The sequence below is a fragment of the Corvus cornix genome, chromosome 3 (genome assembly GCF_000738735.6).
Source record: "Corvus cornix cornix isolate S_Up_H32 chromosome 3, ASM73873v5, whole genome shotgun sequence".
Taxonomy (NCBI): domain Eukaryota; kingdom Metazoa; phylum Chordata; class Aves; order Passeriformes; family Corvidae; genus Corvus; species Corvus cornix.
In genome coordinates, this window is record NC_047056.1 from 90,957,772 (window position 1) to 90,971,206 (window position 13,435).

General features: G+C 39.3%; 1 protein-coding gene across 3 annotated transcripts in view; it reads right to left on the minus strand.

Moving 5' to 3' along the window:
• Positions 1-13,435, minus strand: part of LOC104693474 (muscular LMNA interacting protein) — a 103,752-nt gene that overhangs the window by 42,789 nt on the left and 47,528 nt on the right. For 2 of the 3 annotated variants that reach the window (XM_039569892.1, XM_019289971.3), the window contains exons 4-5: positions 8,964-10,592; positions 3,461-3,532 (exon numbers count right to left, since the gene is read on the minus strand). In XM_039569892.1, coding sequence (XP_039425826.1) covers positions 3,461-3,532; positions 8,964-10,592 — 1,701 coding nt within the window. The remainder of the gene's footprint in view (positions 1-3,460; positions 3,533-8,963; positions 10,593-13,435) is intronic. The other variant, XM_039569893.1, reaches the window with a different exon arrangement.

Here is a 13,435-nt window from a genome sequence, read left to right on the forward strand (position 1 = left end):
TTCCAAGAGATATCCTGGATAGGCCTTTTTGTGAGCAGAGAGCAGGTGATAGGAGAAACACCAGGTTCACACAAACTCAAACAGCTGGGAAGTTTGCCAGTGAGGAGATTTGATGAGATTAAGCCACTTCTGAGTTACTCAAAGTATACACATATATAGTCTATCAGCCTTTTCTTCTCTACGAATGGGCACATACTAGAACAGCTGTCTTTGAGTAAGAGTACTGGAAGGTAAGAAGAACATGTTCTAGAAAAAACATTAAGGTAATGGCAGCCTAATGGTTTCATAAGCAGGAGTTGAAAAATGCCAGTTTAAATGAAAGCATCTACACAAACATAAAAGAAAACTTGAGAAAGTTAGAGACCAGGAGACAATTTAGAGGGAGACAAATCATTGCACCTTACATGGCATGTGAGTAGCGTTTTTCTGTCGTGGGATCTAATTAATACTACAGATGAATTGTTACTAAGATCACCCACGACACAATTCTGACTAATTTTATTTCTCATGACCACTTAAATTAAGTAATATAATTACTCACACAGTGGAAAATAGCTGACTTCTGACAATGTGCATTTATAATTTAATCACATAGCAAAACACTTTTTTAGCACCTTAGGCTAAAAAATGTATCTTAAAAAAATGTTGTATTTCTAATCACATAACCATTATTTTAATGTTAATAAAACATCACTTATGCAGTTAAAATCTTATCATCTTAAATCTCTCTCTTTTTAATTCTGTGCATAAAATGCTTTGCATAAAATGGGAACAACAACACAATTATTGTCATTAAGCTAGAATGTATCATGAATTCAACAATTCTGAGGAGAATACTTGGATATTAAGGCTTGCTACAGCGGGCCCGAATATGCCATGTGACTACTTCATGCTTTCTCATAGGAGTCATACTCTAAACTCTTATCAGCTAACACAACGGGACTAGTTTAGGAGCGCTACGATTAGCTGCTGCTGCAGATCAATAGGAGATTGTTATCCATAATTCTCAAGATGGGAGAAAGCATGTGCTCAGGCAATGCTGAAACACACACTTAAAAAGTTAATTAGTCAAGAGTCTCTCCTGAAGGCAAATCCTATAGTGGAGAATTGATTTCTTATTAGTACTACATGACTGCTTTCACTACTGAAAGATACACCAAGGCTACGATTTTCAGTAAATCAATGGGTAACCAAAAGTCTATTTAAACACAGATATCTCTTGAGTCGTTACTTTTCCTACAGATGCTGGTGTTAGATTGCACAATTCAGTTTTATGAACTGGGCATAAGTAACATGCATGTTGTGAGTCAATGCCCCAGAGAGCACCAGCAAGATAAATAAAATCCATCAAAATAAATCCATTTTCTTATGAAAAAGTGCAATCAGACAGCTGACAAAAACCCACTAGTTCACATCAGGAGTGTGATCTTAGAGTGAATACCCTGCTCAGAGTCACCTACCTGGCTTGGGTTGCAGAGTGGTGCAGTCTCAGAGTGCACGAACAGTGCCTTTCAGGTGAAGTCAACTATGAAGTGGTACTTCAGGAGTCCACCAAATTCTTCCACCTGCTAACAGGCTTTCTGCTCAAACAAAACCCTCCCAAAATACATTCTGTAGGGGTGTAGAATCTCCTGCATTGGCTATTTTCCTTTACAGAGCCGTTTCTATTGCACCACATTGCAAGCTAAAGCAAACATAACCTTCATTAGTGCATTCAAGATTTAAGTAAGGGAAGGATCAGGTTTTATGCAAAGGTTTTAAAAAATCATTCAAGATGAAAAGAACATTGGAAAAGAAAGGAATGTCTCTTTTTTTCTGAAAAAGAATCTGATTTATAGTAGTTAATTGATAAATACTAGATCACAATCAGTAATACTTCAAGGAGACAATTATCATCTTCAGATTTTGTACACAGTTAAGTTCACCCTCTCCAATAACTTTAGGCTTTGTAAACTACTAGTGAAATAAACTGAGCTGTATATGTGAATAAATATTTAGATGTGTAGTCAGGAATGCTTAGTCTTAAAGAAATTAATCAAAGGCTAAGTTCCTCACCTAGGTCCTGAACAGAAAGCTTTTTCTGATAAAGCTACAAACTGGATGTAAGCATGATTATGTCTTTAAACATGTAAGACACTTAGCTCATCAACCATCAGAGAAAATTTTTGTTAAACTTAGATATTCTTTTGAGCAAAACTAATTTGGGGAAAATATTTAGGAAATATATATCCATGGGTATTTTGAACCCTTCATGCAAGCTTAAATTTTCAATTGACTTTTAAAGTTGCATTATCTAAATAAGGACTATACAGCCTAGCCTTTTTTGGCTTTTTTACTTTGGTAGTAAATCCATGCACTGAAGTCTGGGGTTTGAACCTATTTGCCTGTCCTACAGAAAATGATTGTTACCTCAAACTACATACTGGGAATGGCCCACTGCCTAGCTCTTAAAGTGTTCAAGAAGAATGGAAGTTAACAGAGGTCAGAACAATGGCCAGGATGGTTCTAACAGTTTAACAAGGCAGTTGGTCAAAATTGCATATTTTGGGATGTTAAATTTACAGATATAAGCACAGCTGTCCAATAATCATTAAGTGACCAAGATCTACTGACTGTCAGGTCCCAGAACAGCAGTGCTCTATAGCGGCCGGGATGGGGTCTGTGGCTCAGACCAGGAAGCCGTGACAGCTCCACAGAGAGCGTCCTGCAAGGGACAGTCCCCAGAGGCCTGCGGGGATCCCTCGGCCGCCGGGATGCCTCTGCAGGGGGGGCTGTCTCAGCAGGCTGTCAGCCCTTCAGTGATTCAGCGGGAGTGATTTCAGCGCTTGTTCTGCGAGGCAAACCCCAGGCTGGACCGGGAGGAGACGAGAGGCTCGTAGGGCAGTTCCACATGGGGCAGCTTTATTTGCCCGCACCTCTATCTCCCCGTCAAAGGGGGAGAGGGCTAGATCTTATAGGGATACAAGGGTGGGTGTGAGAGGGTAGAAGCCAATGGGTTACAAGGACTCTACATAAGGTCTCCCAGAGGATCATGGTTCTTGTTTTCTCTCACCCTCACTGCAAAGTGCTGCCTTTTCCAAGGGGAGTCTGCTGGGAGGTTATGCAATGTCCTTATCAGCCCCCTCCAGGGCAGAGGCTGGGCATACCCCGCAGTGCTCCAGACACTTTCCAATAACAAAACAGATTTGGAGATGTTGCCATAAAAGGCATTTCCTTTAGCACACTGGGATTTTTTCCTTTTTTATAGTAAATTGCTTTTCAGAAATTCAGAGTAGTGAAGTCTTTGATCTTCAGTGAAAGTGGTTGACCCTGAAAAATGGCTGGAATTATAATCCTGAGTAGTTAGTCGCCAGAACTTCCATTCTGCAGTATCCCCCAACAGAAATGTCAGAATTGGTACATAAAGGTGAATGGTCTCAAATATACAATGCAATGCTCATGTCTTTGAGCAAACACTAACCTTCTGTTCCATAAGCAATGTGTTTGTAGGGATTGCTGCAAATGCCTTGTAGCTTGTCTTGATCTTGTACTGCTAAAAGGGTAAACCAGAAAGCAGGAAGAGAAGTAAAACAGAGTAGAAGAGGGAGAGAGAGGGAAGAGAGGGGAAAGGTACGACAGAATGAAAGACAATTCCAATCATCTTGCAGACACGTTGCAACAAAACAATGCTTACATATTTCCCAGAAAAGCTATTTCTTAAAGAAAATATTGTGTTTCTGTTAACATTTTAAAGTCGTGTAACGTACATGTTTTGTTCTTAGGAATGAAGTAGGACAAAGCAAATTACCTCTACCTTACATCTTCTAAAGTAAGTTGAGTTTATAGCTTCCAAATTAAGTTTAACCACTTTCTGCTGACTACCACCCTTAAATGAGTATCAGGAGAGGCTGTAAGTTTTTTCCAATTTTTCTGGTGATTTGGTATGAAAATGCACAGCTATTACTGTCAGTACATCCACCTCAGCAACGGTTGCTGAGTGGTGTGATCCTGAACCACAAAATCAGAGGGATTTCTGTGATTGGCTCTCATGAGACTGATTATGATCCTTAAATGCTGAATTGCTTGTGTGAGTGGATAGAACATTTAAGTCTTGATGCAGCTTTTCATCTCCTGAATAAATAACTCTACCAACCAAACAAAATAAGTACAGGAACTTTCATACTCTTATAAAGCTTACAGAACTGGCAATCTAAACCATACAAAATGTATGGGTTTGGGTAGGAAAATTCTAAGATCAACCTTAAAAATTATTATTTTCAAATAATTTATATTTTAGAATATATTACTTTGCCCGGTTATTTTTATCTCCTTACAAACCATATTTTTTACATTTTCATTGCAAATGTAGAGGCTGAATTCAGTAACTTTAAAAAGATTTATGAGGTTCTTCTATACTTATACGAGTTCAAGAGCTAGGATTCTTAATCACATGACTGTTGGATTTTTATTACTATTACTACTATTATTATTGTGTAGATATTTGTTACATTGTTCCCTTTTAGGCAACAATCTAACAAAAAATCCTAAATTCACACAAGAATAGACTTTTAAGTCAGTGTTTGATTACTTCTATGATAACCATCCAGAAATAAAGTTATTTGTTAATCAGGTCAGGTTTTTTAATGTACCATTACCTGCAACAGTAAATACTGGTGGTTATGAGATAACAGTCTGAAAGAGCATGTTGCACGTTGGGTCATTCTTTTTTTATCTTTTAATTTTCTTTATATCTACTAAAAGTCTTGATGACAGCAGAGTGGGCAAAATTTTAACTCAGATAAGAAATTTATCTGCACACCTATCTTGAAATAGTGTAGGACACGACCTTTTAATTCTTTCTATACATAATATTGTTTGCTTTTGACTTCACTCATTCTTAGTGAGGAGCTGGAGAATGAGTCATTCAAGAAGTCAGTAATCACAGCAATCATATTGAATTAATATCTTGACAAAGCAGATGAATACAAATGCTGGAACTGAACTTCTTTCTATTTTTTGGTGAGAGGGGCTTTAGAGCATGGGATAGTAATTCATATGAGGTTTAGTGATTCTAACTTGGATGTCTACCATTCAGGCTCTTCAGTCAACACAAATGCTTTTTATGATCATAGGCATTTCTGTAGAATTAATCTCATCCCAAACTAGGCAACTAGAAAAGTAAAATAAAATAATCTTCTGAAGACGCCATATTCTCTCCATTAGCTGTAATAGAATCACCTAAACTGTGCTTCCATGTGTAACATTCAAATGTCAAAAGTCATGTGAGTTGAATCCTGCCCTTAGAACATTTAGACAGCAACACTGCATAGCTCCATAGATATATTAATGCATATACAAAAACTATATTCGTAAGAGATAAAATACTGATCACTGAGATGGAAGACCAAATTCCAAATATTAAAATAGGCATATTCACAAAATGTATCCTTGTTTGATTATAATTGATATTCAACTAAAAACTGTATAATTGAACATGTGAAATACATGAAATACAATGTCTTCACAAGCACATAGGCTTTGACATGGTGAAATGAACATCATATATGAAAAGAAAACTATTATCACTTTGACATTAGTTGTACTATTATATGAACTAAACAAAGACATAAGAGACTGTTAAAATGTAAAAGTTTCTATACTGCTTTCATGTGCTTCATGACTTCCAGATACTGTAGAACTTGGGAGCAATGTGCTATTTTCACAGGTTTGAGATGAGTGGAAAGTCTTTAATTCAGTTTCTCATCTCTATAAATATGTTTCTTTACACATTATTTCATGGTTTTTAAAATTATTTTTTCAATGCCTAAATACATTTAACAATCTGCTTCACAGGAATCTAGCAGTAATTTTAAACAGCCATGGATAGTTAGGTCTGCTGGCCTGCACCTTGGTACAGCCAAAAGCAAACCAATTCCAACATCAAAGCTTGGGTAAATGTCAGTCTGGGGAGTTCAGGGGAAAATGTCCTTGAGTTTTTGTTCAAATGATCACCTAAGACACCCACAGGGTGTTGCAAAATGTGCTAGACATGCACTGTAAAGGCTTACAATCAGTGACCAACCACAGTAGCACAGAGCTCCTCCTGAATAATCTTTCCTGCTTTATGGTAGCTTTTGCAGCTGTGCTGAGCTCCATGTTGCTGAAGTCAGTTTGTTCCCCAGCTGTTCTGGGTAGATCTATATGCAATCCTGAGCTATATTCAAATAGGAAAAATCAAAGAATATGTAAGAATGATACACCATGAAACCACTACAAAGTTTTTTCAAACCAGAAAGCCAGAAGTTTTTATTCTAACAACTGTTCCTTGTTGAATCAAATTTATCTTTCCCTACTCTGTCTCACCATCCATTTTGCTATATTAGGTCCATGAGGACACTATCAAAGTATCTACAAAGTCTAGGGAGAGGGCTTTTATTTCCTGGGGTCACCCAAACTTCACACTTCGCACTGATCTGTGGATTTATGTTTATATTCACTTTGCAAAACATTCCTATTTTTAAATCATTAATGAATATAAACCATGGGAAAGCATATGCTTATATATACACATATACGAACATTTAAACAAATGGATAGGTTATGAATAGGTGCATGTCTGAATTCTGGTTTAAGAGATGTTGGTTTAATATGTCTTAATGTTGCTGCAATGACTGTTGAAGCAACATTAAGGTTGAAAAATTACACATGCCAAATTATACACACCAAAGGCAAGTACTTCTAGATGCTGTCTTTTCCCCTCTATGTTCACTTAGCACATTCATACATGAAAAGATCTTGTCATGCATCAACAATCATCAGATGAAGCAATCTGCTTTTTGCCTGGTTATAAAGTTGAGCTGATTAGTACTAAAGAGACCTAAATGCTGCTTAGGATGTTAAAGTTGTCTCTCCTCAAAACTTTTCTTTTTTTCCGTGGAAATATACTGAGATTTGACACTGGAGTATCACTGGACAGCCTGCTACCATTAACACATCAGCAACGTTCATTGAGCTATGCCATAATCTAGGGATGGAAATAAGTGAGAGCAGGAGGGGGGTGTTGAATGCACAGTATCATTAACTGTAGATGAGGTCTCAGACTCACATTTTAAGGCCATGAGAGAGCTTTCCTGCACTGAATACCCAGCTGTGTTAGATTTAGATACTTTAGGTCTTCCACATCTCCAGCTGAGTCAGTTTTGTCTACATGTTTAAAAATTAGACCAGACTAATGGTCCAAGTGTATTATACTGGTGGACATTCTCCCAGTCTCCATGGAATGGTGGGGCAGTTTCAAAAGTGCCACCATATTGCATGATAAAGCAGAATTAGTAGGAAAAGGGACAGTAGGAAAGACAGAAGGAAAGATAGAAGGAGTATAACAACCTCTGCAAATATAAGCCCAGGCAATAGCTCTGTGTCACAAGCAGAGCATTTCCTTACTGCCTGAGACCTCACAGTGCTCAATGCACCAACTAATAGGAACTGCAACTGTTTTGCAGTCGGCAGGCTTGGTTGTGCCTTACAGTTTGATCTCAGGGGCTTTTTTCTTGGAATTTCTACAATTTCATATCTCTTTTTTTGTTTCATTAACTAATAATGATAGGGTGTAACAACACCGTACATCTCTGCTTGGCAAAATGGTTCCTCTTGGCTTGTTTGGATTTTAAAAGAACCATTCATGACAATTGCTACTTTGTGCCGATTTTAACCTCTCATTTCCAATTAACATTTTTAAGTCACCCCCTGCCATGGCTAAGCTGTTAGGAACACACCTGACACAACTTGATCTGGTGGACCAGGCTGTAATTTTGTGCTGTGAGCAAATAAATCAATAAACTATGAGAGACTTTCTGTGATGGACAGAGCTCAGATATGAGTTAGAGGATGGGAACACAGCACAAGGAAAGCCCAGAGTGCAAAGATAAGATAAAAGAGGTTGGAAAGCCTCGTGCAGCTCTGATGCCTTCTGCAACTAACTCTTCCTTTTTGCACAGCAGCTCTCTTGTTCTCACCTACCTGCTGCATGTTTTTGGATACCCTTCCCTTCCTAGTCTTGAGATACATCTTTAAATCTACAGTATGCCTGGTTCCCAAGCCCTCCTGCAGCAATTGCCATCATTGCTTATTCTCACTCTGCGATAGCTCTCCTGCCTTCGGGTGGATGACAAACAGCAGGAGCATGGCTGATCTGCCAGGTGTGAGACTTTTGTATTTGCAGTAGTTCATGCTGTAGGAAGCTTGGCTTTTTTTCCCCCCTCTTCCTCTGTCTAGCACAACAAGATCAGAGAAGTACCAAAGATAGAAGAGTACAAAAGAAAGGGAAGAAGCAGGAGTCTGTCCTTATCTTCCCTTGCTGGCCCTTGGCCACAAAGTCTTTGCTCAGACTGAGCTCATTAGTGCATCTGGGCTGGTCCCAGGGTGGCTGGGGTGAGGAAAGCCTCCTGGGAAGTGAGGAGGGCAGGTGGGATGAGGTGCTTGGGAATCACTTACCCCTGGAACATCTAGTTCATATCAATTAGATTAAACTGCTTCTTGCTCAGCCCTGCACCTAAGACCACCACACCTCTATTACTTTCCCTGGGAACACATATGGATTTACTTTAGAATGGGGTGACTAGAACATTCTTCATGGTTGATTTTTGACAGACCAGGATTTTAGGCAAGCTCCACAAATAGGTGTACCAAATGTACATCAGAGCCACTGGACACAAATCCATCTTTAGCAGTAAATCATCTCACCCATGAATCTTCTTTTTTGTGCTAAAGGATGCCTACACCATCTTCTCCATAATACAGAACACATTGCTAGCAATTTGAAGGGTAGGATTTCATTTTCACTATCTTCACTATTAATACAAAATCTGTAGCTTTTCCACATTTTTTTCATGTCCCATTTATTTTACTAGAATTGTGAAACGTGCACGTGATTTTTCCCTACAGGGACAAAGAACTATTGTAAAATAAGCATGCACCAAGAGTACCTTGGGTTTGATGTTTTCATGGTCAGGAGGCAGGGAAAAAGACTGTGGCGAAGTCAGCTCTCTGGGTCTTGATGGTAGTGTGCCTGGTGACTTGTCTGAGATGGGAGATCTGCACTTTAACACGGATGAGGTGGCAGAATGCTCAGGTCTTGGAGAGGAGGAGTTAGACCTAAAATTTGCTTGCACCAATGAAGAATTAAATTGCAGTGGATGGGAATTAATACTACTAGTTTGTGGAACCAGTGGGGTAGAGTGACGCTGTGGGAGAGACCACTGCTCTGAGATGCTAGAAGGGGTAGGAGAGGAGGCACTGATCTCCTGAACAGATGTTTGGGATGAATCTGATTTAGATCTAGAAGGTGAGTGCAAAAGACTTGGGGAAGGAGATGAGTGTTTTTCTAGGGTGGGAGACAATGCACTACTAAGATTGGTAGAAGAAAGCAAAGGGTATGACCGGCAAGTAAAGATGGGTGAGTAAGTGTGTACTCTGTGAGACTTCTGAGGGCCCTGGGACCTGGAGGCAGAATACCTCGGCCCTTCTGGAGAAGGAGAGGTGGGGAATGCTAAGGAAGAGGGAGCCGGGGCACAAGGAGGAGGCAGTGAAGACTGCATATCTGGAGAGGCAACTGATCTTCTGTGGGAGGAGACAGGGGATGACAGAGAATTTCGGAAGTCTGGAGAAAGTGATTGAACTGGAAGGTGCTTTTTAGGAGAAAGGGACCTCGCTCGAGGCGTGGGATGTGGCTTGGAAGGTAAAAGCAGATGCTGAGCCCATCCTGAAAGCCAATAATCCTCTTTGTTGGGAGAATCTAGGCTTATAGGAGGGCTTAAAACAGATTTCTTGGGGGTTGGGGGAGTTGTTTCGAACTTTTGATCTATTGCAAATGTTGATGAACTAAGGGAGCTGGGGGAAAATGTGGGACAAGAAGCAGGAGAAAGTGGTCTCTGCTGAGAGGAGCCTGATCTCAAAATAGCAGTTAAGAGAGTCAGTCTTGTTGGCAGAGGGGATTTGACTCCTGACTTGGCTGAATTTCCTCTGGATAACGTTTGTGAGCAAGGCTCATTTATACTACATATGGTCGAAGAGGACCCATAAAGAGAGGGTGGAGACAAAGGTTTAGGGCTAGGACATAATGAATGTGTTATTATATGTACAGGGAGAGGAGACAAAGCATTCAATCTTTTGGAAGAACTGGGGGATAGAGACTGAGCTAAAGATCTTTGAATTTCCGTTGAACATGGAGGATTGGAGGAAAGACTTGAGCTCCTTGCAGGAACAGAGGATGTGGAGAAGCCTCCCATTTTGCAAACACAGCCAGGACTATAGAGACTTGGTGTTTGTAGGTTATCAGACAATTGAGGAGTGGAGTACCAACTCTTTGATGCAGAAGAGGATATTTTAGACATTGAGGGAGATGAACTATGGGAAACAGACTGAAAGTAGAGAGATGAGTCTTGCTTAGAAAACCCGGTTGCTGACTGCCAGTTGTTACAGGACTCGTCCAGCGAAGAGGCTTGATTCATGTTAACCATGGCACCGCACGCTACTTTCTGATTAATTGGAGAAATTAAGTGGACAGCAGGTGGTTTAGAGGAAAGATGATCAGAGGTGGAAAGAGTAGAAATTAACTGGAGAGAAAAAAAAAACAAAACAGAATTGTTAATATAGGTGGAACTTGTGGAACTGTTAAACACCCCACATTTCAGTCCTGTGGTCATGCGTATAGGGTTTCCATTAGTACTGCTGCGTGGATTAAAAGCATAGGGTTGTTTTCAGCTTGGGCATACAGCCTGATGGATAAGGTTCTCATGGGGAGGTGACTGAGACAGACAAGCTGTGTGGTACTTTGGGTTTAAACTGGGTTTAAAACACCCCAGTTTTGTTGATATAAACAAGGTTCAAGGCCACAGTATTTTTCATTTTAGGTAAAACCCAAGACAGTTGTGCCATGAGTGTCTGGAATCATGTGATGGCATCCACAAAAAATAAACACAACGGAAGGTAAAAAAAATGCAGTAGTGTCCCATCTCGCTTTTACAGTTCAGTGGAAAGCAGCCTTTCTGAAAATGGGATTCAGGCCAAGTGCTCTTTTTCTCATTCAGTAAACAACTCCTTCTGCAGCACTGTGATATCAGAATGAGAAATTTGCTTGGAACAACTTAAATCAGACATCCAGTTTGCTTTTCACTTCTCCTGTCATTCACAGAGCAGAGCTTTTGACAGTTTGCAGGCATGTAAGAGTCCTTATCCCCTTCTCCACAGTCTTTCAATACACTAATAAAACAGTAATGAGCTCTTTCATGAGTGTCTTTTTTCTTGGGTCCATTCTAATTAGGATTTGTCAAAACTAATTAGAGCATACAAGTATATTATCAACCTGTTATACAGTTTCATGCTTCTAAAGAAAGAAATTCTCTCAAAATCTTCCAAGTTATTATAATGCTGAAATTAAAAACTGAGGTATACACAATATGAATAAAACATATCAGTGTGAAATAGTAAGTTAAGTCAACTGTAAAACCAAAAGGATACAAATTGTCACCTAACATTTGACTGAGTGATTTGAAAGCAGGGAAATTGACTCTAATTCCATCAAACTTGATGTAAATATAAGAACACCTATTTAACTATTGTTAGATACCCTGAAAAGATTATGCAGCTCTGTAAAAGACAATTATACCCTTCAACACACAACTTGCTCATGGCTGTGGCTCAGACTATGAATTATATTTTTAATACATATGTCTTACCCATAGAAGAGAGGAATTATGATGGTGATGATTAGGATTAGTATTATGTAATATATCATTGATACATAACAAAATAAAAATAAGAACAAAACAACTAATTTTCAAGTGAGAGCACATGCTGGAAGAAGCTGTGACAGAAGAGCAAGACTTAAAAGTTTTCAAGGGCAAAACGATGCCTAAATATGGGCTAAATACACACTTCAAAACCCTATTAGCCCTTAGAACTTAAAATCAGTGGGCTCTTCCTGCTAAATTATACCATACAAAAAGCAAGCCTTTTAAACCAAAGACACTTTCTGTATAAGGTAACTTCAGAAAAGCCAGGTCAATGCTTTGATTTATAGGAATAAACACAAAACATATGAATGCCTTTACAACCACACTGACTTCCCCTTGTTTTACACATTTATTAAGGCATCCCATTTCAAAGTGGAAAGGCAATGGATGAATACAGGACAAATATTGGAATATAAAAATTAATGTTGTTTATATCATTGTACATATATTCTATTGGATTGAGAAATTATGACTCTTGCTCAAAAAGCTGCTAATTAAGAAGAAGAAAAATACTGGAAATTGAGATTAATTTACCAGTATTTAATAATTATTAAAATTATTATTAAATATGTCATGAAAACTAAAATTATTTAACGAGTTAAAAAGCAGTGTGGTAATAAATCTGATAACTTGAAGCAGCCTCCTGAATTTAATAATTAATTCGGGAAGTTGATCAACTACCAAAACAGAGCTGGGGTGTGAAATCTCTATATTTCGAAATAGAATAGATAAATTTCCCTTACAAAGACAACAGATTAAAAGGAAATGAGGAATAAATATGAAACTTCATAATAAAAGCACAGGATGTGCAGTGACTTCTAATTAGTTAAAACTCAAGAAGAAAGATTTATAAGCAGCTACAAAAATGTTCATGATAGCAGATGACAAATATGCTCCTGCAGGTAAAATAAAGACATTTTTCAGTACTCTTCATGTTTAAATACCACTGAACATTTACATGCTGAGCTAATTGAGCCATTAATCAAGTCGTCAGAAATGATTTTGCTATTGTAACACAATATTAATAACCACATCTACAGATGATCAACCTCTTATTTACAGGATCAGGAAATCATAATCAAAGTGGGTTGGAAGTGGCTTCCAGAGGTCATCTAGTCCAGCCTCCTACTCAAAGCAGGGCTCTCACCAGTGCCAGCGGGTCAGGTCAGCTGTGGCCATGTCTCATCCAGTCTCCAAAGCTCTGATGGAGCTCCAGCACCCCCAGGCAGCCTGTGCCAGTGCTGCACCACCTCCCACTGAGGAAGCTGCTTCTGATGAGCAGCTGGGATCTCGCACGCTGCAGTTTGCAGCCATTGCTGCCTCACCTGCCACTGCAGAGAGGAGTTTGGCTCTGTCATGTCTGTAACTGCCCTGCCAGTGGTCCTGGGCAGTTTCTGGATGCCTCCTTGTCTGTCTCTTGGTGGGAGTCAACAAAGCCAGCTCCTTCAGCCTCAGCTCACATGTGCCCCAGACATATTTACACCTTTGTGCTGTACCCCACTCCCTTCCTCACGTCTCTCTTGAATTTGAGGGTTGCTGGCCACCAAACTGACCATGGTTTTACAGCTGCAGCCTCAACAGTGCCAGTAGGCGAGATATAATAACGTCCCTCAATCTGTGGATTTTTCTTCTGTTCAGTTTCTCTACTTTAAAACCCTCCTGTA